A 27,131-nucleotide genomic window follows, 5' to 3' on the forward strand; every position below is an offset into this window, starting at 1 on the left:
TACCGTAGAGTTGATATTCAGAAATATTCAAATGAATGGTCGTAATATATAGCTAGGTAGATATTACAGTCGATTGCGCTTTATTGGGACACATCGGTTGCATGTTATTTTGTCCCAATAATCCAAAATGAAAAAAAAAACATACAAATTTATTGAAAAACTGATTTTTTATGTTTTTATTATTACAAAATACATATTAGTTATTAGTTATTACAGTAATGGCTTTAATTTAATTTTGTTTAGAATTTCTAATTTTTGCGCAAGTGATAAATCTTTTGATACCGTATACATACGAGACATCGTTACTGCACGCGACAAATGCCTTGTTTACACGTGACGAGTACTCGGCCGTGTCACTCGTTATGTTGCTCGGTCTTGGTAGTGGGGGTAGTCACTCGGCCCAGCGAATAGAAACTGTTTCTATTCACTCGCCTGCTTATTCTCGGCCGAGTACTCGTCATGTGTGAACAAGGCAAAACACGACTAATTCACTAAATAACATTTAACACACGTCAAATTTGAACATACGATAAGATAAAATGTATAAAATGTATATAGTTTAACCTAATAATCGATTACGCAGTCAGTCGCGATTTTCGGATTATTGATCTATTAATATTTAATATTATACTCGATAAAAATGTCCCAACTATCCAGATTCACGGCCTAGATAAGCAGCGTACTTTTATATTACAAGTATACATTTGTTTTCTTAATTGTAAAATTGTCCCGATTAAGCGGTTGTCCTCTTGTCCTTATTAACCGGTGTCTCCATTAAACGGAATCGACTGTATATATTAAATATGTTAATAATAGATTTTAATGATTTTATACTTATAATTCTAGGATAATTTATCATTGCAATCATTGCATTGTGTAGAATCTATGGTCTATGGTCCATAACCGTGAGGTTAAAATATAATAATTGGTACCATTAAGGCATTAATAAGCCATTAACATAATATACGTGTACAGTATGTTGAGTAATATTATAAGTATAGGTACCTAGCAGAGTTATGGAGTGTCTTGTTTTTGTGAGGACACACACACACACACACACACACACACACACACACACACACACACACACACACACACACACATCCGTATACTGCGTTATTACATGATTTATTTTGCAGTTTTCTTCGCGTCTAGTGTTTGATGATTTAAATACTTCCTTGAATACGATATAATAATCTGATAATCGTGAATCGACTGAACGTCGACGAATTTATATACTCTCAACTCTGTATAAATAACAAACAAGGTTTTTGTTGAAAATATACCTTTTAATGATTTTTTAGTCATTAACATTTGATTAACACACTTAACAATACGAAAAAAGAAGAAACTAAAATTGCTTGTGTATACAAAAATTATCTTTTATTAATTTAACAAATTTATAATCAATTACAAAATTCAAATATTATAACAATTGAACGAACAGTTACAAATGTATAAATTTACATAGGTACATGTTTCAAATAAAAAAAATGAACAAACAGTTTTGAAAAAATATTTTATAACTGGCAAAAAATAGAGCAAAGTTGCTATTATCATAGGGAAAACATTTTTGAAGGTATTATAATATGTATAATTTTTTATGAATTAGCACAAAATGGCTATATTATTACATTTTTACAAGTAAAAGGTTTTCAAAGTCGAAAAAATAGCCGATTGGTGGGGGGGGGGGGAGATAAACAACAATTTATACACAAAAAAAGCTATAAAATTAAATAAAAAAAAAAATACGTCAGTCAGGAGACACAGAAACAAGGAGGGGAGGATACGAGATGGCGATTGGGTGCGGATTTGTAACAGTTTTGGCCACTGGTCACCTCCACAACGTTCCACGACCGGTCCCACGGGTAGACACGAGTGTCACGGGCGAGTTTGCTCGGACGCGTGACGACCTTGCCCAGCTGGCGAGGTCAGACCGAGACGACCGCAGGAGCGATGGTCGACGGTGACAAGCAACGGCGGCTAGTGCGCGATGTTAGCGCTTTGATGGTTGACGGCGAGACGACTCTAGCGACAGACTTGCAGCGGATACCGTTGGACTCGAAGCGAGAGAATCGAGATTTAGCGCATGCGGAATGGATGGTGATCGCTATACGGACAAGCGACCCGGCCGATGTGGGTTTACCGCGGGACGAAAAGGCGAGAGCTATCGGACCGCTGCGATCCTTGACAATCGGTAATTTTCGTCCTGGCGTCGTCCCTTCAGCCGCGTCTTTGTCCTGCAATGACCGTCGCCACGAAGTCGCACGCCACCGGGCCCTGAAACGTTCATAGTTTCCTCGGGCCCGGAGCCGCTGACGTCCGTGTTCCTAGCGCATAAATCTCTATACTACTTACCCCGTGCCAAAGTGTCCGCCACTGCCATCGTAACGAGTCGCCATCGCCGTCGTCATCATCGTCGGTACGGTCGGGGCGGAATCGTTGCCCTCGCCGTTACCTCAACTAACCTCCGTGCCGTCGACATCGTTCCACGCGACCGTAACTGCCGGGCGCTCGCCGAGCCGCCAGAGGGTCTCGCGCGTCAACGACGACCGAGCGCGCTACGCTCGTGAACCCGTCGCTACGTGGGTGGTCGGGAAACGCGTTCGGGTGACTAACCGCCGTGCACCTTCCGGGCTCTTTCCCGTATCCTCCCCTCCTATTCGTCGCCGTCTTCCTGACAACATCATCGGCCCTTAGGGGACCGCCAGACTAACGTGGGTCGCGGACGGTTTCTCTTCGCCAGCAACACAGACGTCGGAAAATCCGCCTGACGCCTTTCCAGCACGAGGTCTTGTACCTTCGTGGCTGGTCGGATTTTCCGGTTGTTGCTGGCGGGTCCAGCCTACCTACGACCTCACCGCTGTCTGGCTCTTCAATGCCCTGAGCCGGCTCAATTCCGTTTTCAGCTTCACACGTCTTCTCTGCATCGTCGAGTGGGCCGTCATTGGGAATCGGAGTGGTTTCGACGGGCCCCGACTCGAAGAACGGCGCGTCGCCACTCGACCATGCACTACTGCCTACTGAAATTGACAGCTGGTCATCGGTTTCTTTTGCATCTTCTGTGTCGAACGTTGTGTCTTCGGAGACCTCGTCCACATCCATGGGTTCCGATTCTGGAGACAGCTCGACAGTTCTTGACATGGTATCTTGAGCGATAGCAAGCAGAAGAGCTATGATCCAGTTGTGCATGTCGTCGTTTTTGTCATAATAACCATCCGTGATACCCGCAACTATTTCATGCAAGATCAGGAGTAATTGGACTTGAACTTCTTGTATTTTGCGATGGTAAGCAGCCATTTTTTAAATGTGCGTATGTGTATACGAGTGTATGTAGTCGCTGGTCGAATTGAGAATTGCAAATGAACTAAAAACGTCTCTTTCAACACAGAGACTTTTAAAAATTTAAAAATCTCCTAGACGAAAACGTTTGTTACTAGCCAGCGAGTATACGATAGGTAATCGTTCTTATCGGCCAGCAACATTAGAATTCCGAACGCGTTTATTTTCCTAAAGTTTCTGCAATATTAGCGATTTAAATACCTTAAAGGTAACTTATGTCTTATACTATTATATAGGCTTAGCTATGAAAAGCAAAATACAGAAAAAAATTTATAATGTTTATGAAAAGAATAAATAAATGTATATACTATACTATACTATTATAATAATATGTGATGTAAAGACATTTTTCTCAACTAAATCTTTAAAGAGATATGATGGATAAAAAATTAAACCTTCTGGTACATAAATGTTATAAGACATATGCATATAACTATATTATATTAAATATATATTTTAAGAAAGACAACTTTGAAATCCCCGATTTATTACAATGATATAGAGAGTTATGTACACAAAAGAAATTATGCATTTTGAATAACTGTGACTTTAAATTTGAGCGTACCTATACAGTATAGTCAGTATACCTGTATACATAATATTGTATTATAGTATATAAAATATATGTACACAATATTTATTTTTATATAAAAGAGTCTATAGAATACTTATTTACTTAAAAACTATGTTTTTATATATGTCATATATATTATCACAATTTTGAAGTTCTAATAATATTAATTCAGTACGCGTGAAAACTACGTATACCGACATTTCTGATACTCAAAAAAGTATGCCGACTACATTTAACAGACGCGTACAGTTTCATCAGTTATTTGGGCAGAATCATCATGTTCATTATTACAAACTACCAATGCTTATGAGCCATTCCATTCATATTTTAAAGTAACTTATAGAGAAAAACCAAACACTTTTACGAGGCCAATATTGAAGCAAATTCAAACTGATATTTATTGTAAAATAAGAAGTATCCATACTCCAAAAAAATCGAAAGATTATACAGAGCAAACAAAACGTCGTGGAGCAATCGACAATGCTATTATTAGATTGCAAAACAGAGACATTTCTTAGGTATACAATTACAAAAAGTAAAATAATTATTCATATTATGTCTAATTTTGCTTTTCTTTTAACATGTATTGATTTGTTAATAAAATGTCTTATATAATTAAAAAAAAAAAATATTATAATCAATTTTTTTTCTATGTAGGTATACATTATTACATTCTAAATTATTCTAAATATTTCATTATTTTATTTGTAATGTACCTATAATACCTGACAGTTTTTTTTCGGTATGCTTAAATTATTATTTATACTACCTATTTTATTATTTATTGTAGGAAAATGGAAAATGTTCGTAATATTATTATTATTTCCATTTTAATATACGTACTATGTCGTATTTATTATAATATAATTTGATATTATAATTTATAACATATTATATTCCATCACTTATCCACTGGCTCGTGCGCATTATTATACTAAGTGTAGCACGTGAGCACACTGCAGACGACGTGTGTGCATAGTAGGTATATATATAAGACGTACCAAGTATAGTAGTGACTATACCCACTGGTTATCCAGGATAGGTACCTAAGCCTACTAAACTACTAACCTACATGGTTACATAGTAGCATAGGCGCAACTAGGGGGGTGCTTGGGGATGCTTCAGCACCCCCAGCCTTTAATTTAGCACCCCCAGATCAAAAACACCAAAAATGGAAAAATCATATGAAAAATTTTTTTTTGTTTTACGTAAGGTTGTTTAAATATTGAATGCCTGTTTCATCTACATAATTTTAGCACCCCCAGTGTTTGGCCTCTAGTTGCGCCTATGCATAGTAGCTTAATAATATTATAATTCATAACACTATTACACAGGATATATAATAGATAAAAGGTACTAATTACACTCAAAAAGTTATTTATTACTAATAATTTATTAATATTAAGATATAGGCACATAAAGCTGCACAATATTAAATTACAGAAAATCAAGTAGGTACTTATGTATTAAGTACGTGAATTTACATTTATTATAATAATAATATATAAACGATAGGTACTTGAAAGTTGACATTATGAGTCAATTAATTGTGCACAAGATTAAAATAATATTATTAATGATATTATAATTTCTTAGGAAGTTAGATAGCTGTTGATCACCAAATATTGCTATGATAGTATTTTTATTATGTGATTCTTATTTTTAAATGTGATTTATAATTCAATTAATCAGTAGCGCCGATCACCCAATTTATAAATGACATATTAGGTATGTCATAGTAGATTATTCAGATGGGGGGCCCACCATGAGATACTACGTGTACTGAATACAGATTATACGTTTAAACATAAAAATATACGGTCAAACGTTACATTACTAATTATTTGTACTATGTGTAGACGATTTGATTTACATCTGATGGTTAAATTATGAAAATAGGGGGGGGGGGGTGATGGAGGCCCTTTGATTTACGAAGTCGTACAGACCGTATAGTAGGTATATATTTTAAACACTTCGGCGCCACTGCAATGAATCATATAAAAGTCTAAGTCTAAGTCTGAAACCCAAGTATTGAAGTGCACGTAGGCAACGTAACCGTGGTGACATGGTGTGTGTAATGTAAATATCACATGATATTTTCTTACTAAGTAATATTTATTTATCATAAAACGCTTGAATATTATTATTATTATGTAGGTACATCTTATAAATTACAATACTTGTTATTTTCTTCACCCATAGTCAACCTACATTTTATTAACAAGGCGCCAAAAGTCGTCGGACTAATGTTAAGAGTGTTAAGACATCAACATTCGACATTGAGCGTCAAATTCAAAACCTGGCTCACACCCGTTTTTTAAATTATAATTGTTAACAAAACGTTCTAAAAAAAATTTGTAATTACTCGTATAAAATTTATTTTTAGTTCAGTTACTCAATAAAATCTTTAAATATTCAAAATCGCTAAATTTGGTGAAATGTACAAGAAAAATTTGTATTTGAATTGCATACCTACATAACAAGTTTCTATCGAATGTTAGTTAAATCTTGCATTTTAAGGCGCAGCGCCCACCAAAGTAACATGACGCGTGATGTGACAAGTGATTTTATAGTAACATGTTACTCCCAAAATTTGTTATTGAAGCATAGGAAAAATCACGCACGCATGTCCGTACACCGATCAAACATGAGTCAGTTTTGAATCATGGCTGGATTTTTGTCAGTGACAAAAGTGGTGTTTGCACTACTTTTGTCATTCATTATTTACTAGTCAGTCATTACACACTGCATATAATACATATTTAATTTCAAAAAGATATATTTTGATTAATACAAGGTACCTATATAGGCTCTGCGCAACACCTGTATTTGTTGTCTGTCTAAAAACTCGTAACACAGCAAATGTATGCTCAGCAGTTAACGTTTTACTCCGTTAGCTTAAAAAATTAGAGCGAATAGACCTATTAAGAAACTTGATAGTAAGAAAATTATCTGTGATTTGTTGGAAGTATTTTTACGAGAATTCAGTTTTTAAGTGAGCTATGTACATATAATAAATTGGAAACTAAAAATTCTCACAAGTAATAACTCACTTAAAAATTGAATTATCGTAAAAATACTTCCAATAAAACACAGATAATGTTCTTCATTCATATCAGAGCTCCAATAAATAATAATTCTAGATAGTTTTCTATGTAAAATGATACTATAAGCTATTGATTTAAATAGAATACAGTCTAATAAATATGTATTTATAATTTAATTTAATTGATTTCCGAAAAATCTATTTATTTATATTTAAAGTTTCAAACATTTTTATCCATAATTAATTTTTTTGTAAATATAGAAATATTTTAATCAATAAAAAATAAGTGTTATTTAAAAAAAATTATAGTCATAGTTGTAAAAATATATGTTTAAATAAAACTTCTAACCATTAAATAACTACCACTTTAGTAATGTGCTATAAAAATTTTTATTTCTATCTTATGACAATTTATTAGGAAATACAGAAAAAAAAAAATTACAAACTAAGTATTTTTATAAAGATTTTGAAATAAAACAATTTAAATTGAATTTTTTTTATGATCTTTAAAAACATATTTATTTTTATTTATTAAGAAAGTGATGACTTTAGAGTAAATTATACAAATTGTATATGATATATTGTAGTTCTTTACACTAACATAACTATTATGAAAATATTTATAACAAATAAATTATTGAAATATTCCTAAATTATCATAGATAAATTTATAAAATATAAAGTAGTAGTAAAATTTAAAATTTATAGTTTATAATGTAATAAATAATAATAATAACTTGGATGGTGTATTTTTTTAAAATATTTTAGAACTAAGAAGTTGATAATTAAATAGCTATTAAGGTTACAATAAGTTAATTATCTTCTATCAAGTAGTTTACTTACATTTGCTTTCACTGATTGTTAGTATTTAAAGATATTAAAAACAAAATCTTTTATAAAAAATATTCCTATAGTTATTAATTGTTGTAAAGACCCTTTCATAAATACAATTTAAAAAATAGTACAAGATCTAAATTATACATATATTATAATCTCAAATGAAAACAAAAATTACTAATTATATATTTTGGTATACATTTTAACAATCAACAAAGTATAATTCTAAACAATTATTAATGGAAATAAATATGAACTTAAGATTAGTAACTTAATAGTAAAAACAATGTCTTTAAATAATTTGAGTTTACTTAAAAATGAAATAACTTAAGAAAAATAATATTATTACATTTATTATTGCAGTTAATTGTCTAATATAGTTTTTACATTGTTCAGTCCTATAAATTATGTTCTTGATTTCAAAAATCACATCGAGAGGGTGAATAAAAAATTATATTTAACAAATATATTTCCTTGTCTTTATAATTAAGTACCATTTAACAGCTCTAAGTACTTTTAAGGCACCTTCTATAAAAGTAATAATTAAAATAAACAATAGTTTACATACATCATGTAATATTAATTAATTTTATTATCATAACAATATTAAAACAACTGGAATTTCTTGTTTTTTATATAATTCAATCTAAACCTAGATACATAAATACATTTAATATATTATAATTACAAATTACAAATAATAAATCACTTATTTTTCAACATTCTTAAATCATGTTTATCACAATCATTATTATATACAATCAACAAATAAAGAGGAATGAGCAGAATCATGATTTTTGTTTAGATGACTTAATAGTCTTATCATTATTTACATTAGTGTTTTCTGAGTTTTGATAGGATTTAGCTGCTTTACTTTTCGCAGATAAAAATATTGGAAATAATTTGTGTCGCTTAATGCGTTTTACAGACACTTCACTAGGTGTTGGAGATACTAAAATATCTGAACGGCTAGATGCTTTTGAAATTTTTCGATATTTTGGATCCAAACTTGAATCTGAATTTGAATGGCGGAACATATCAGGAACGACCTATAACATAAATATTTTGAATTGTAATAAATAATAAACTATATGATTTTTCAAATAAATTTAATATTTAAAATTGAATATACAAAGTTGATTAATATGTAAGGTACATAACCTTTTTAAGAAATTATATTTTTTAGATTCTAAACATTAAATGGAACAAGGGATTTTCATTGACTCCACCATTGATTATAATATAGTATGTTAGTATTTACAATCAATGATTTAAATATGGAATACTTATTAGATCACAAAGTTGGAAAATTGAATACAATTTTCACTAGAGATGAAATTTCGAAATTTTCAGAAAATTCCGAACGAATAGCTTTAGAAAGACAAATAATTAAAATATACTAAAAATTTTTTAGTATAATAATACTATTTTAAATATAAAATTATTATTATTTTAATTTATAACACCTAGGTTGTAAGACGTAAGTATTATTTGATTTTTAAATAAAGAATTTTTATATTATTAATTTCAAATAGAAGCTTGCATTAGAATAAAGAATTACGCATTTTTGAATCAATATTTTTTTTATCTTTTATCAAATCGCAAAGTAAAAATAGTTTGAGTAAATATAATCTTAGGTGTTACCAATGGGTGACTTCCTTAAAAGTTGTTGTTTTTTTTTTTAAATAAACTATGTATATATTCTATATCAAAATAACTAAATGTACTTGTTGTACAGATTGTTTTTGAATAAAAAAAAAAAATAAAAATAAAAAAAAAAAAAAAAAAATATAATCTTAAATTATTCACGAATATATGTAGGAAATATGATAAAATAATAGTCTTACAACTGGCTCAGATGTGAATTGGTTGTTGTCAATATTGTGTGATTTCAGCATTGAGTCTGATGGTTGAACAGATTGCTGAGGTTGTTTTAGATCACATATGTCTTCGCCGAGTATGAAACAAGGTTTTGTATCCAAAGAACGGGTTTGTTGTTCTTCGTCCACGCATTCTAATTGATCGCTCCCTGAAGAATCCTGGCCGTTGTCCCGCCATTGTCCGGAATTTTCACAAGCACCAAGGTCTTGAGACGACGTCCCTGGAAATATATGGATAAAATTTAAAAAAAAATAAATATGTATGCAATAAGTTTACTGAAACACACAAGCAGATGAAAGTATTAATATTATATAATATTATACATGTACATAAATATAATATATGTGTATAATAAATTATATAAATAAAATAAAACTACATTTTTCATATAAATTTGAATTAAGTCACATGTATTTATGAGCATTAGTAAGATACAATAAAATTTTAATTTTAATTATGTTTAAATTATTATTAATTCATAATTATTACGAATATTAAAAATATCAATTATCTTCTTATTATTTATTTTTAGAAAAGATAACATTAATATATATTTTTCTTTTTAAATTTTACAATGGCTTATGCTAAATAATATATCTAGATTGCGTTGTTTTACAAATTTATATCCGCTAAATAATATCATAGGTCGATCCTCTAACAAAAAAATTATAATTTATAACCAAGCTAAGTACAACCTCTTATGAAAATATCTTTTAATAAATAAACGAGTCCTTTGAATACAAGAAATATTTAATTTAATTTAAAAATAATATTGTGTGTATAGTGTATACATATAATGATAAAGATAAATGTTATTGCCAATTAGACTAGAATTTTACTTTTTATTGTCTAACACCGTTAGTTTTGTTTTGAAATAATATTATTGATATATTTTCTTACCACAAAAACTCATCTTCATGCAGCAGTAAAAGTAAAAAATTAATTAAATTATTAAAATGCACCAAGTAATAATATCTAAACATATTAATGTATAGGCCAAATAATAACTAATGCTTCAAAATTAAAACAGCTAATAACTTGTAAAACTAAAAATACGAAAAAAAAAATTAAAATCTAAAAAACAAACATAAATAAGACGAGGTAAGCAAATAATATGTGGTATTATAAATACAAATTATACAAGCAATTTTGAACATAAAATATTAAATAATATACAAGCTCTCTCAATTGTTACAGATAAAAAATCCAAAAATATTCCAACAAAACAAATTAAGAAAAATACTAATTTACAATATTTTTAGTTTTGATAAATTAATATTTTCAATATTTTAATGATAAAAATGAATATAACATTTTTCAATTTCATTAGTATAATAATAAAGTTATTACAAAAATAATTGATTTAAATTAAGTTAAAATATAATTAATAATAATTAAAACGACTTGTTCATCTTGCTGTTAAATAAACTGGAGAACTTAATGTTTATAATAATAATTTAAATAATTTAAATAAAGCTCAATAGCTATATAATTAAAGTAATTATGGATTACAATAAAATACTTTCATTTTTAATAGTATGTGGTATAAAAATAATTTATCTATTATAAACATGATAAAATAATAATTCATCGATAAATAGTTATAATTATAGACATCAGTAGTAGGTATTTCGGTTAAAATCCATTGTATTAAATCGATTAAATGTAAAAGAATGGAAATATCTAGTAAATAACAAGTACAAATGTGTATTTTTATTTCAAATTAATTGAACAATAATTAAATATTATTGCAAGCAATAGGAAACACTCGAAGAAACAGTTTAAGACAAAAAAGCAGTGGTAAATTTCAACCAATAGATTCATCGTCCCTTCCCTTACCTGGACCCACGCAAACTGAATACTGGCTAGAATCATCTTCAAGGTCATCTTGGCTACTCATGCGCCCTACAATCAAAAAACCAAAAATGTTATTACCTATTAATACAATTATCTTGAAATTGCGCTAACCTCGCAGTGAGAAGTTTCGCCCATTCACTAAATTTCTATATAACATGTTCTCTAAATGTGACAGACCATTATTATTGATGATATTGAACCCGCATAATGTTTCAATTTGCTTCCATCGATGCACCCTCTCTGCAAGTTCTTGAGTAACTTCATTTAATGATGTTCTAAAATATCAAATAGCATAAATTAATATTATTTAAATAATATATGAAAATGTGCTTTAAATATTACCTTGCTTCAACAATACTACGGTCAACATCATCAATTGATTTTCCATGAGTGGACACAAATGCACCCACTAAACTGGATCTTTTTTTACGTAACTTTTCACACTGTAAGGAAAATGTTATTAATTAAATATATTCATAATTGTTATTTAAGCTCAATATTAAATATAATATTACCGCTTCTCTTGCTTGCTGTAATTGTTTCTCAGCGCTTAATTTCTTTTTAATATAGGATTTATTTTCAATTTCATGTGTTAGTTGTAACCATTGCTGTAATCCATGTGGAGGGGTCCAACAACGGTCATCTAATTCACCTTCTGCTCTTGCCAACTCTCCTCTTAATGACTAAACACGTAAATTATTATTTGTAATCAGATACATTACATATATATTTACATATTTCAAATAATTATTTAGAATACTTCAATTTCAGTTTTGAGCTGAGAAATTTCCAAATTGGAATAAGAAGATTTCAGTACTGATGAATTTTCATCTTTAATTTGTTGTTCTTGTAATTGTTTTTCTAAATTTGCTTTTTCAGTAATAACAAACTCTTGTACTTGTTTTGCTTTTTCTAGTTCTTTCTAAAGTTAATGACAAGTAGAAAATAAAATAATATTAATTTTACACGAGACACAATGTAAAAAATGTATACCTGTAAATCTTCATAAGCTGTTTCAGCTTTTTGCAAACCTTCCATGTCTCTCATCATACGTTTTAAATGTAGAGTTGAACTTTTATTTTGGTTGTAAACATACCAAAACCCAATCAATGCTCCCAACAATAATGTTATTAAAACTAAATCTTTCAAATGTGTAACTGAATCTATTAATAAAACCAAAATATTTAAATTAAGGAGTTAATTATGAGATTAATTTTCTCATTTTTTAAAAATAAGTTGCTGACCTTTAGGGGGTCCAAATAGAACTACATCCATAGCTTTCAATGCAATTTTTTGCTTATGAATTGGATCCTTGATTCCGAGTACATTTGTCAAAAGTTGCATATTAGCAACAGCTAGTCTGAAATTATAATCATTATAAAGTAATTAAGATTATTATTAGTTCATAACTAATGAGTATGATTAACAAGATAGCAGGCTGTCAAAAATAAAATTTTAAAATAATACACTCAAGACATTAAAGATTATTCATTAAAATAAACTTGTCATAAACATACAAAAATTAGTAAAATGATATTCAAAATTCAAAGTTAGTAATCGGAACAAAAATGTGATATTGTTTCGATAACAGAAGCTTATGAATTTAATAATACGATTAAGTCCCTATTTTATATTTTAATTTTTATGTAAATTATGAGCGTGTAAATCACGACAAGTTAAAAAAGATTATAAATTACATACAAAATAAATTATTGTAAAAAAGCCAACTTAGTGATCAGGTAAGATCAGGTATTAATTTAAGAGGATGTCAGCGCACTATTTGTTTTCTCTCTCTGACCCACGCGTAACATAGACAAAACGCATTTACGAAGAATCATTTTTTCTAAGTAATTTTAGAGTAAAACCTTCCATTACAAAAAAGATAAAGAATTATATTTTTGAGGGAATGACATATTGATTTTATATTTTATTGATATTTGACTTTGTATTCGACTTTCAAAATAAACAAAAAAATACTGTACATTTAAATAATGTTTAAATTATTTAGAGACAATATTTAAACAAATCGATATGTTATTCCCTCAAAAATATTATTTTCTATCTTTTTTGTAATGGGAGGTTTTACTCTAAAATTACTTCAAGATATAGAAAAAATGATTCTGCGTATATGCGTTTTGTCTATGTTACGACGTTACGAGTGAGCCAGACAGAGAAAACAAATGGTGCACTGATATCTTCTTAAGGCAATTTTATGGGGTTGAATGTAGGCAATATTCTATATCTATCGGGAGTGCAGTTATGTAGCTGTGTGTAATAACAGATAATTAAGTGTGAGCGTGTTCCCCGAATGTTTTACGTCATTAAAGATAAACTATGGCCAAGATTCTTGGAAATCCTTAACGTAAATACGCGCAAACACGCATCACTATCCTTTGCAATCAAAACAATTTTAACTGCTGTGGCTTTTAAGTTCCAAACAGCAAAAGAAAAATTTACTCGATAATTTAGCCAGATTTTGAAAACATATTTGAATTCCAGAATCTCTTTACAAGGTTTAATAGGAAATGGATTTTCGATTCGTTGTATTATTTAATTAGAACCCACTTAATTTCCTACACAATACAGACAAGAAGAAAACAAATCAGAATTTTCTTAAAAATGGACTTCTAAAACTATATTTTTTTCACTAATTTGTCAAAATGTACGAAATACAACCCACTTTCTACAGCCTTTAAGTTTTAGAATAGGTTAATTTACTGTAATATTAAAAGTAACCACACAAGACACAGGAATGATTCAACTAAACGTGAATTTGAAATATTCCACGCGAGTCAGAGAGAGAGAGAGAGCTAAAACAGATGGGTCACTAATATTAAACTGACAGTCTCTGATTTCTTAAGGTGTACTTAGTTATGCATACAATTGCATATCATATATGATTATATGAATATTTAATGACGATTATTATAAAATATATAATATTATTGCTGACTTGATATTATCACAGATTTTATAATCTGTGATATTATGATGTCGTTATTAGTGTCACCTCTACATGCTACTATATACTAGTCATAATTCTTAACACTGTGGTTTCCAATATTTTATTATATCCCCCTTCTAGGATGGTATTTAGGAATTCGTCTCCCGGAGCAAAAAAAAAAAAAAAACACCTTATTATACCGAATAAAAATTTAATACAATTTAAAAACTTGAAATTTGCCGGTTTACCGCCTCCTCATAATCAGCCGCTTGAAACAAAAATACCACGTCACGCCCCTAGTACATTTTCAAAATTCATATGCCCCCCCTTAAAATTAGAGTTTAGAAACCTTTTTTTTCACTTGTGAAGAGGTCAATCATTTTAAAATACTCGTATAATTGTTATCGACGGGCGAAATTGATTTATTATTTTAAATTTTACTCACTGTAAAATGATATATTATGTTGACAGCAAAATTCTAGTTAGGTCATCATCATTCATCACTATATCCTACCAGTGCAGTTCTAAATTCCCCACCGTTGGGAAACACTCGACTATTTAGATCACAAAGAAAATGTCAAGATAGAGTACCAACTTTGAATGGAATTTATTCTTATATTGTATACATAGATCACAATTTTAATTAGAAAAACAAATTTTTATAACTTTTTACAGTAAATGTTTATATTTCATGTGATCCTACATTCCTATATCTATATAATACAGCTACCTATAGTAATTTTTTGATTATGTGTTTATCATTAGTTCCAAAAGGGGAATGAAAACTACTGAAAAATTGTTTGATTTACTGTCGATAAAATGTATCTAAACATTCTAAACGTTAAACGTTTGAAATCTATGTCAGCTACTTGATTGCAATTCAAAAATTATAAGTCAGTTTGATCCAGTCTAATCCTAGATTAAGACTAGCCTAAAAACTTCGATGAAAAATTATAGGCGTCTTCTGTCTCCATATTTTTATTATAATAATTTTTTTTTTTTTTGTAAGGAGAACCCGCGGAAACATAGGCCATTGGGTGTGGGGTGGTATAGTAGGGGTTAATTTTGTATATTTGTTTGTAGGTTTTTAAGTGGGTAGGGTTGTAACACGTGTTTGTGTATGTGTGGCAAGGATATGTTTCTAAAAATTCCGGGTGGTCACCCATCCGGGAGCTAGCAACTGCGGCCGGTACCTACGCTCAGTGTGTTTCCGCAGATTGAGCGTATGACCGCGCCTCACCAAGCCACATAATTATTAATTATTCATCTAACAACCGTAAAAATATTCATACATTATACAGGTTTTCCGGTATTGCGTTGTTCATACTCCATAGTTAACTAAATTTAATAATAATTGTAACAAAAGATAAAATATTAGTATAGATTTTACATTTTTACCTACTGCAGTTCTATCATGGCACTATAAACAAACGCGTAAACTACGGAATAATTAATTTTCAATAACAACGTATCAACGTAACTAGATATATTACAGATATACGCTTTTCCGAATCATCTACGATTTAAAATACGGACTTGTGATTTTAATTTTCAAATTATCTTTATTAATTTAGTCTCCACAAAATAAGCTGTTTAGTCACATGCCCAAAAGCTCGTATAGTATATTTAACATATAAATAGTATAGAGTATAGCATAGTTATTATGCAGTTTTTACTAACCTAGGGAGATGTGCTCCGGTCACTCTATGTTGTATAAAATTAGGAACATATTGGGGTAGTTCCACTGATGTAGAAAGCCAATCACAAGTTTGCTCGACGGTCCAATTGTGTACCTACACGCATAATATAAAAAATCAACTGTATTTATAAATTCTAATATTATTTTAAATACAGGTACCTATATATAGATATTTAAAATTATGTTTTATATTATTGCGCATATATATTAAATTGTACTTACTTCAGACTTTACCCAAGCATCCCACAAGTCTTTAACAGATATATACATATCATCATTTTGATGAAATGCCTTTTGACGTTTTTCCGCGCCTTTTTCGTATTTTAATTCTTCACGAAGAAACTGTAGAAAACAAAACACAAGAAGCCAATCAAATTACATAATTCGTAAGACTTCAAAATGTTGACATAATTTTGGAATTCTAGGCAGTTTAGTTCAAGGTATTATTCACATTAATCAAGTTTAATTAATGTAAATAATTAAAATATTTTTTATTACATACAACATGTGTGAATAATGAACATTAAATCATTTTCTAAGAAGGATCATAAAAAATGAAAATGTGTAAATTGAAATAATTAGTTTTATTTCTTTGATAGTTTAGTTTCTCGTTGAATCAATAAATTGTTTGTAATAGTAATAATTTTCAATAGCCTTATGGTTTAGATTAACCTAGTAAAACCTAACGTATTGCATATAGAGGACTGTATATTGATCAACTATTATTAAATAACTCAAGTGTCAACCTTGGCCGACCATGACAAGTATAATGTAGATACAATAGGATCTTCATCTTAATGTGTCATTCAATTTATTGCAATGCACCAAAATCCAAAAGTAACAAAGGTCATAATTAAAATAAAATGTTGATTTAGCTTTAATCATTAAAAATGTCTAATAAATATGTATAGCGTTTTATCAGAGAAACATGATTCGAAATCAAAAGTTCATCATTCTCGTTATGATATTTTTTCAAAATAGATACTAGATAGGTAAGTTTACAGAGTATATTATACTATTAGTACTACAAACAGATAGAAACTTTTGGGTGTTGATTGTCGCTTCCTTCACAACGTACAGCGTAATAATTTTATAAAAAAAAAGCCAAAACAATAGGCTATACATTATTAATACAACAAAATTTAAAAAACAACTAACAATATTAATAAATAATAACGCAACAAGACTTTCCAGTTTTTCTAGACTTCGCTGAATTAAAACTTTTTAAATCAAAAGATTGGTTAGGTTTTATATTATTATTATTTTAAATCATGACCTTAAAATATGTCCTACCAACATTTTAAAATTAACATATGTTTCTATTGTAAATGTTTTTTTTACGAAAATATCCCATTGATGCAAGGGCAAAAACACTTTTAAGTTTAAATACCTAACTATAACGAATCATTGTATAAGGAAAATAATTTTGATTGAAGCTGAGTTTATTGCACAAAAATGGTCAAGATATTTTTTTATATTAATAGTTGTATACAAATATATATATATATATTATATATACATTTTCCGGATTTTGAATGTACCTAAGTAGTAAATCACAGTTTTAAATTTTAAAATATACCTGAATATTAGATATAATTTAAGTATATTTATTATATTTGGACAATTTTAAGAATTACAGATGTTGAAAAATGTGTAAACATTTTCTAAAATTTTGTAACCATCGTCGTTTCCATATCTTCCTTATCATTTATCATTGACTTTTTATGTTTAATACACGAAGTTATAAATAACTAAAAAACCACTAGTTTTAATTTGATATTGAATCGCCCACATTTTCAGAAAAAATATCCTCTTAATAATTTACAGCAGAAAAGGGTGGTTGTCATTTAAAAACAGAAGTTGGTATCTCCACAGGACATTTTTAAAGTAGTAAAAAAATTTCAAGAATTTGAAATTATGGTCTTTAAGTAAATTTCAAAATTTCAAAAACCAAATTTAGCAAATTTACACCGTTGAAGAAAAAACGGAGTGAGCATGCTTGGTTAATCACTAAATATATTGAGCATATCTGCATCAAATCAATTATATATTACCAACCTAAGGAAAGCATAAATATTTGAACGTCTGGCATGAATCCTCTTAAAATACAGGAATCATTATTAAGGCACTTTATTTTTGACTGTATTACCTACACGATATTCAATTTGATTAGATATTGCTAATTAATGTAATAGTAATACTTAACAGATGGGTGATGAAATAAAGTGATTAAGATTAATACTGATCATTATTACCAATATTTAAAAAAAATATTGGCTTTCCACCCTTAATATTTTATTTAAGACTACCATTTAATAATGTTTTATATAGATTACTTAAACGGATGAAAATCATAGTAATAGATTCATTAATACTGATTTATGACTTCAAATGAGACGTAAATTTAAATCTCATTTTTTAAATGCTTCTTACAGACGCACTCAATCGTATTTTTTTTATGTATTTATGTAGGAATGTTTTAAGTGCCAAATTCGTTCAACACACTATTTATAAGAAATACGAAAAATGTTTCACCTATAATATTCCTATAGGAGCAAACTGCCAAAATCTGGGTTGCCTGGGAGTATAATTTTAATTTGAAGCGGAAATATTCAGTACATTTTTTCGCACTACCATATGTATAAATAAACTACTAACAATATTGTGAGGGGGAATATAAATTAATTTGTGACTTATTTTCATTGATCCTATTAATATTGACTCAATTGGGAAAAATCATACATATAGAAACGTTACTAAAACCCCCGAATGTATTTACGTTTAATAATAAAATGATTATATCTACTAAAGTCATCATCCAATCTTTACAACAAATATAAACTTTTTTAAGCGAGGCAAATGTCGTCAAAGCAAATATGAATAAACAGAACGGTTGAATTCTAATAAGATTTTAAAATTCCAGTGATTAAAAATTTAGTTTTAGTTCTAATTTTTATATCGGTGAAAAATTATTATACATTAAGAAGATATTATAGATAAATTGTATTTCATATTATGGCGGTTAAAAATACATGACTTATTAGTTAGAGCAAATTAATAAAAATAGTTCAAATTACGCATTACGCATTAGTTAATGAATTAGATTTGTTTTAAGCGGGACACTAACAGCAGCAATAAATACAAAAGCTAAAGACTAATACTTAAAAACAATCTCATTAACATAGCTTAAAAAATAATTATTATTATTCATATTATGTGTATAGGTTTTTAGGCTACTGTAGTTTTGGAGAATATATTTTGAATGATCATTACAGACGTAGGTATACATATTTAAATTACGGATAGCATACCCATATGCAGAAATTTTTTTTTTAATAAATTTCAATATATTTTTTACATTTATATCAAAATAAATTGCATTAGTTTTAGGTGTTATAGTAATTAGGTAGGTACCTAATACCTATAAAGTTTTAAAACTATCTAAGTTATGGGTATATATTCAGATTATCCAATATTGCTGTTCAATTACCTATTTTAATATTTTAATAAATTTAATTTTTACTAATTTTTTGAAATATATCTTATTTACGATGCATTTAGACTACTTGTATTGTCTTGCGCTAGCCGCTAAGTCGCATCAAAAAACCAAATCCGAATAATATGAATAATTCAGAAAATTCATATTTATATATCAGATTGGAAATTTTCGAATTTTTGAATTTTATGCCATCATTATCTATGTCCGTCCAAGATGTGATTACAGATATTATAATTACGATTTATAAGTATGGTGGTGCTAAAAATGTCACATTTTTTAATACTATAAGATTATAGTCAGCCTGTCACACGATAATTTATTGAGCCGAAATTTTTAGCCACTCCGGCGCTGGTAGAAAGCATTATTATTTAATTACAAATTTATACTTGCGGATGAATATTTCGATATTTATTTAAATAATATAAATTATTTAGTTTTTAGTGTTTGGAAAATTAAATAAAATTAGAAGTATACAGAATTTGTGTTTTAACACTAATACTAAACTTAATATTATACCGAGGTAGTAATATTGTATAATATAACGAGTAGATGTGTGTACACTGTCTCTGTGCAATATTTAAGCATATAAATGAGTAAAAATAATATGTATTATGAATATACATATCGAGTACATAGTACATTACTCATCTACTTGTATGAAAAATATAAAGCTACAAAATATTTAAGTACTATCTTTAAAATAATCGTATGAAAAAAAAAATGGTAGGAAATGATAAAAACAAAATTAAATATTATTTTTATAATGTATATAATTGGAATATAATGTATTTATTTGGGGTCGTTGACATATCATATCCAATATCCACGAGAGACGATACAACGATCAATTCAATTAATAACCACAAATTGTTTAGTCAATAAAACAATTCAGTTCATATCCAGTACTAAAATAATAAAATATAAATAATGTCACTTTTGTTTAAGGACAATAACTAAATAAGCCAGGGTTGTTAAGAGGACAACAGACCCACATAAATGTTGTCTCCGCCTGGCAATACGATACACCAAATTTTAAGTTCAAAATAATCCATTTTACGCTCTTATTTTTAAAATTACAGTAAATTGACCTATTAAACAATTTAAAGGTAAAATTTTTACTTACAGCGTCCAAAGGGCAAGGGGGTTTATAATTCATATTTTAATCACAAAACATGTCATGAGAATTTTTAAACAACATTATACAGTTTATCCCACGCCTGGGGGGGGGGGGGGGGGGGCAAAAAAAAAGTTATTTAATTAATCATTTCTTTCGTAAAAATAAAACTACAATCAATAATTCGACAAAACATTAATTCTAATATGGTCTACTGAATGGTAACTATGAATCCGATTTTTTTTAAGCACAGATCAAGTGTTCATTTTAAGACAATTTTAACCCATGGTCTATAAAAAATGAACTACTATTTTAAAATATTAACAAATTTATTCATGCAAAATCTCTATAAATTGTTATTTTTTAATAAAATAAGTAAAACACATGTTTTTTATAAGAAGTAAGTAGATTTAAAATCGTTTATTTGATCTTATTCAAATAACATTCTTTAGAATTTAGATAAAACCGTATGTTGTATATAATATAAAAATTAAAAAGTATTAAAATAATACATGTCAATTTTTTTTTATAAAATAACTTTATAATATACAAGGCTTAAATTAAACACCATGAAATTATTGTAGGTTGAAAAAATGTCTAATTTAATAAATATTCAAAAGTAATGGCATTCGTATAATAATCAAATAATTTTGAGGTTTTGAGACATCAAATTAGTTTTGAACAATGAATGAATGATATATATTTACTCACACATTAAAATAGGAATTAAATTCTTTTAAAATAAAATAAGAATTAATTGTTACAAAAAATAAAAATATAATTTTCTAAATAATTAAATATTTAAAAATATTATTTAACTTTTCTTTAAGTGAAATGAGTCAACAGACTGTCATAGTTTTGTTTTGTCCATGAAAGTGAAGGCCATATTAAACTTGTATACAATTAATTATTTTTTAAATAGTAACTATTACTATCATATACATAAGAACATCAAAATAATTGAATAAATAATTGAATAAATTAAATAATTAATAAAATAGTATTTTTTTTATTTATCAATATATTTATAGTTCATAATTTGTGAAAAACTCTGTTATGATAAGAATATAATAATTTATATTTTATATATGTTCAAATAGTTTGAAAATCTACTTTTACAACACTTGTATTCAATTTATACCTATGTATTGAATACATTTTGAAATAACTAAAATAATGTTTATAATTAAAAATTATTTTATACTAAATATGAATAATATAATATACTGTATTGCTACCAAATTTAAAATTCACAAAATACTGCCTATGCTGAAGTATATGGCCAGGCAGAGACATATCTAGAGGGGGTTAAAATAAAACTATCTCCTCAAAAAAAAAAAAAAAAAATTGTTAAACAAGAACAAAATTTTCATTAATAAATTATTTTCAGATAATAATTGCTAAACATATTTTCAACCTAACCTCCTCCCCCCCCCCCCAAAAAAAAAAAATGTTGGATATGCTACAGTGACCAGTAAAAAGGGAGGATATAATGTCTCACTTTTTATTTTAAAATGTATGATCTATTATTTTTATTTATAAATTTATACCATAGAGGAATATGGACAATGATCATCTCGACAATCATTAATCAATAATCAATTCTATTTTAAAATAGCTTATAATTACTTAACAACTTCTACATAAATATGATATAAACATTAGTATTCAAATTTAATATTACTATTAAACATTAATATAATAGGTATATAAGTAAAACTAATTAACAAAGTTATTAAGTAGTATGCATTTAGTTATTTCATATTATCAGTAATTCTTCAAATTTTTTAGAAAATGTACCCCTATATTGGTCAAGAAAATTATGGTCACACTACCTAAGCATACCCAGTGGCGTACACAAGGGGGGACGTGAAGGTCAGATCCTCTCCTGTTGGTTTTTTTTTGTTTCTGCTTACATTAAGTTGAATACACTATAATGTAATAATTTGTCATATATTATGATCTATCGAGTTATCAAATGTTGACAATTTTGTTGATACTAAATACCATTATAATTTTCATTTATTTGTAGTAAAGTAATGTTTATTTGGTTGAAAAGGTTGATGACAACTATGATCATACTTTATTATAGCTTATCTTATTATTTATAGAGACAATACTATATAATATAAGTATGTAGGCTTGTCTAAATGGGCAATGCTTCCACTGTATGTCTGGCTTTAAAATGTTATTGGATATTATCATTGTTACTGTTCATTAAGTTATGTGAATATGAGAATACTATTGCTATGGGTTTAGTTCAATGTTTTGACTTATGGAGTAATTTAGTGGATAATCTTCCAAATTTCATTTGATGACAGGGTTTTTTTTATCTTTATACATGAAACTATCAAGGATGGTAGCCAGGAACATGTGTAATCTAATGGTGCAAGTTTAAAAACGATCGCACAATATTGTTACATTTTAAATCAATTTCTAAGCAAAAAATTTCCAATAAATGCAGAGTGATTCTTTGTACTTAATCAAACTCTAGCCGCCTTCTATTGTACTACGGGCTTCTCAAGTGTTAAACATAAAACTGTCAGATAACTGTGCTGATAACTGACAACATTCCAAATCAAAGTGCTAAGGAATCAAGTAGATAGCATTGTTCTACGATTTTAAATAAATTTATAAAAGTGAAATTTGCATAATTGCCGAGTGATTCTACATGATTTGTGAAACTCCAGCCGTTCACTTAGTGACTACAACGTCTTTGATCTTTATAATGAAACTACCATACCTTATAACTATAATAGATCACAATATTTTCAATCAACTGTAAAAATGTCAAGCCAATGTATGATTTTATATATATATATTTTATATATTAACATTTGCAATACCTAGGTAAGGTACACACCATAGGCTGAGTCTTCATATTTAATAATTAAGAAATAGGCGAACATATTTACATCTTACTAAATGATCTTATGGGTGGGGAATGTTCCAATTTTTTTCTCCTATTTAGATATGTGATTTTTTTATTTTGATCCCCTTTCCATTTCAGAAATTATGTCTACGGCACTGAGTATATCTAATAGTAGATATACAAATACAATCCAAATTAATAATTATATAGATATATAATTCAATTTTTTTTTAATATTCTTGAAACATACAAATATATTATTCAGATATACTATATCATGATTTTAAAATCTCCCACTGTTTTTATTTATATATTATATTATCTTGAAAGTGGTACCTACAAAAAATTTTCATTTTTCACATTTTGAAAAGGTGTTTGGATATCATAACTTATTTATTATTATAGTAAATAATAATCAGCATACTCAAGAAAATTGACTGTTGTAAACATTATTATTAAAAATATACACAAAAATGCAGGGCTCTGCTCCAATAAGAGGTATATATAATATGTTTAGATATCAACTGCGTCTTTAAAAAATCAATTATTACTAAAAGCTCACTAATGTGACATCTGTTACACCTATCTGGCGATTTGCCCACTGTCTTTAATTTCATACAATATGACAGCGTACTAGGGTATAGTCATCACCTTAATTTCAATTAGAAACAATTCAACTTAAAATTACGCATATAAGTAAAGTGACTCAATATTTGAAATCATAGTTTAATGTTTATGTAATTGTTACTAATGACAATTTATACCTAAATATTTTATTTGTAAAGTATTACTGAAAGTAATTTTTTATTTTAAATAAACTTACATCATCAGATTCTGAAAGATCAATAGCACCATCTGCGTCATCATCTAGTTGTCGATGTAAAGATCGAATTGCATCTAAACCCAACCTGTCTTGAGTAGCCATTGTCAAACAAGCAATATCATCATTACATGAATCATTAACACCGCCTTAAAATACAAATTTATAATAAATAAAAATGTATACCATAATATGTAGGTAGTAGGTATCAAGAAACAAAATTGAATGTAAAATTCATTGAAATTAAGAAATATACAAGTAAACACATTAAATTACACTCATTACTAATCTTAAATAACTACTTACTTAGCAATCCTAAATAAACATTATTCTTGAATTAAACCTTAATAGTAAAGAGTAAATATCATAAATGAAAAAAAAAAAAAAAAAATATCATAATTCATAATAAATAGTTAACTATCCAAACACAGGAATATTTTGCACTTTTTACATTAGGTATGATAAAAAGTATAATTTTTCAAGAATAAGTTAGGTAATGTAAGTACTTAAATAATTGTTTCAAAAAAAATGTAAGGTAAGTATCTAATTTTAAAAGCTATAAAGTCTAAACAATCCTAAAAGTTTATATTAATAGAAAATAATTATCTAATGATAAATTACAAGATACAATGACATATTTATGTCATTATATTTTATATTGTTGGAAACAAATACAAGCGTAAGTAGAGAGTAGAGCCAACATCAATATTGACATTTTTAGATACTTAAACTTAATTTCCAGTCAAAATAATTCATATACTTCGATAATAAGTACTATTTAACTTATAGTTAGGAATATTTTTCAATTAAAAAATATGTGTTTGGAACATTGTACATACATATCATTATATATCTCATGTATATAATAAAATAGGAACAGGTTATAGATACATGAGACTATTTTTTTAATTTTAATAATTCCTATTTCTAGTTACAAAACTTAAATACCAATTAATTATTTCAATAATAATTTTAAAAATGGATACTTTTTTTTATTAATTTTATATAGGTAACTTAAAAGTAAATTAGGTAGATAGGTATGCACTCATTATTATACAAAGTAAATATCTTGGTAAATACAAACTATCTATGAATCTCAATATTTCAATTACCTTATTGGGTATTTGGATATTATATATATTATAATTCTACATCAGTTAATATATATTAAAATTAAGCACCTATGCGTCTAAATAAAATCAATGAAGATTAGGCTTATTTAATATTATTACTTATCAATAAATTCAAAAGAAACATATACCTTATATAATAGAAGTATTATAATTTTAAACAATATTCAGATTACTTATCTAGGTAATTAAATATTTAATATAAGTATATTAATTTGTAATTATCACATTAACAAAATAGAGAGCATAAAATTAATATTCCAGATTAAAGTAAAATAAAAAATAAAAATGTATTTAGTATATATCTTTAATAGGTAACTAGGTATCTATTTTAGTTTAGGGAAATTTGGAAGAAAAAAAATGTAAGTAGGTATCTACCTTTACAGTTTTACACTTTGGTAATTACTAATTTTACAATATTTTTCAACGATTGACTACTAGGTATATATTCTGTAGGCATTACTCTTCATAAATATGCACCTATTTATACAATGAAGAAGTGTTTTCATAACGATACAGTTGTAGAGGTAGGGACCTTCATTGGATAACAAAAATAATAGACAACAGATGTGCACAATTCATAATAATAGACTGTTTTGTTGATTGTGTAATATCGAACGATTTACTTACCAGAGTCTGTAGGTTCCGTGACCCGAACTTTGGTCGGAGTATTAAAACTAGATTCACAGAATGCAGGAAGCACCAAAGTTAACATTGCGCTACTCCATAGTAATAGCAGTAGCGACGATTTTGAGCACATGATTGGAAAACGGGCAATGTTAGATGATTATTATTTTATTTTTAATAAAATTTCAGCAGCGTTTATGTAATGTGAACTGTGAATATCGTTCGATTGCTGTCGCGATTACATTACGGCACCGCGAATTCCGTCGGCCCAACTTACGGAGAAGCGCCCGCGAATCGTGATTTTCATTAAAGTCGGAGACCCGGCGTGCGATTTACAGAAATATAATAGAATCGTAACAAAACACGATGAATGAGAAAATACAATCACAAATCCGATCGGCGGACGAAAAAAAAATATTACGTTTATGACGAATATGGAAAATCTCGACGGAACGAAATCACAAATATGAAAGCGGAATGGACACTGTCACACTGATAAGAATTCACGGCTCTCGCGCACAGCCGAATAGTAAGTAGGGTTCCGGTCGTCCTTGCAATCATTTTGATTGGTTCGATTCGCAGCAGCTGATGACTGATATCAACACATAGCTGCAACGCTGTTCCTCAACAATAATTATTATAGTTTGAAACCAACATAAATAAATAATTGTTTTGCCTATACTTTATTTTATTCTGTATTCACTATTGACGATTAAGTATTAGTTATTTAGTTAATTAACTATGAACTAACACCGACATTTTTATTTTCTCAATTTTCATCTGAGTAAAACCCTCAATAATAGATACACTAGAAAAATGTTTGATTATTTTAAAATTGTCAATGCAATAATAAACATACCTATTAATTTTTAATTTGGTTTATATAGTC

The 27,131-nt window shown here is 28.1% G+C and overlaps 2 protein-coding genes across 3 annotated transcripts; both read right to left on the reverse strand.

The window, feature by feature from the left end:
* Positions 1–2,690: 2,690 nt before the first annotated feature.
* LOC149056368 (uncharacterized) lies at positions 2,691–3,549 on the reverse strand. The gene has a single exon (XM_089227246.1). It carries the CDS (start codon positions 3,298–3,300, stop codon positions 2,713–2,715), a length of 588 nt encoding a protein of 195 aa, XP_089083372.1. The 5' UTR covers positions 3,301–3,549; the 3' UTR covers positions 2,691–2,712.
* Positions 3,550–7,933: 4,384 nt separating this feature from the next.
* On the reverse strand, positions 7,934–26,734 carry Stim (stromal interaction molecule). Of its 2 annotated transcripts, none has more exons than XM_015523328.2 (13): positions 26,246–26,734; positions 24,489–24,634; positions 16,403–16,522; positions 16,162–16,274; positions 12,782–12,897; positions 12,531–12,700; positions 12,298–12,459; positions 12,053–12,220; positions 11,880–11,980; positions 11,715–11,812; positions 11,520–11,585; positions 9,647–9,900; positions 7,934–8,848 (listed from the first exon to the last, which is right to left on the reverse strand). In XM_015523328.2, exons 1-13 carry the CDS (start codon positions 26,373–26,375, stop codon positions 8,588–8,590), a joined length of 1,905 nt encoding a protein of 634 aa, XP_015378814.2. In that variant the 5' UTR covers positions 26,376–26,734; the 3' UTR covers positions 7,934–8,587. The 2 variants fall into 2 exon arrangements, with proteins under 2 accessions (XP_015378814.2, XP_015378813.2); XM_015523327.2 differs by having other exon boundaries at positions 11,649–11,812.
* Positions 26,735–27,131: the final 397 nt, after the last annotated feature.

The sequence above is a fragment of the Diuraphis noxia genome, unplaced genomic scaffold, assembly GCF_037042655.1.
Source record: "Diuraphis noxia isolate RWA-SAM2 unplaced genomic scaffold, SU_Dnox_SAM2 contig0004, whole genome shotgun sequence".
Lineage (NCBI taxonomy): Eukaryota > Metazoa > Arthropoda > Insecta > Hemiptera > Aphididae > Diuraphis > Diuraphis noxia.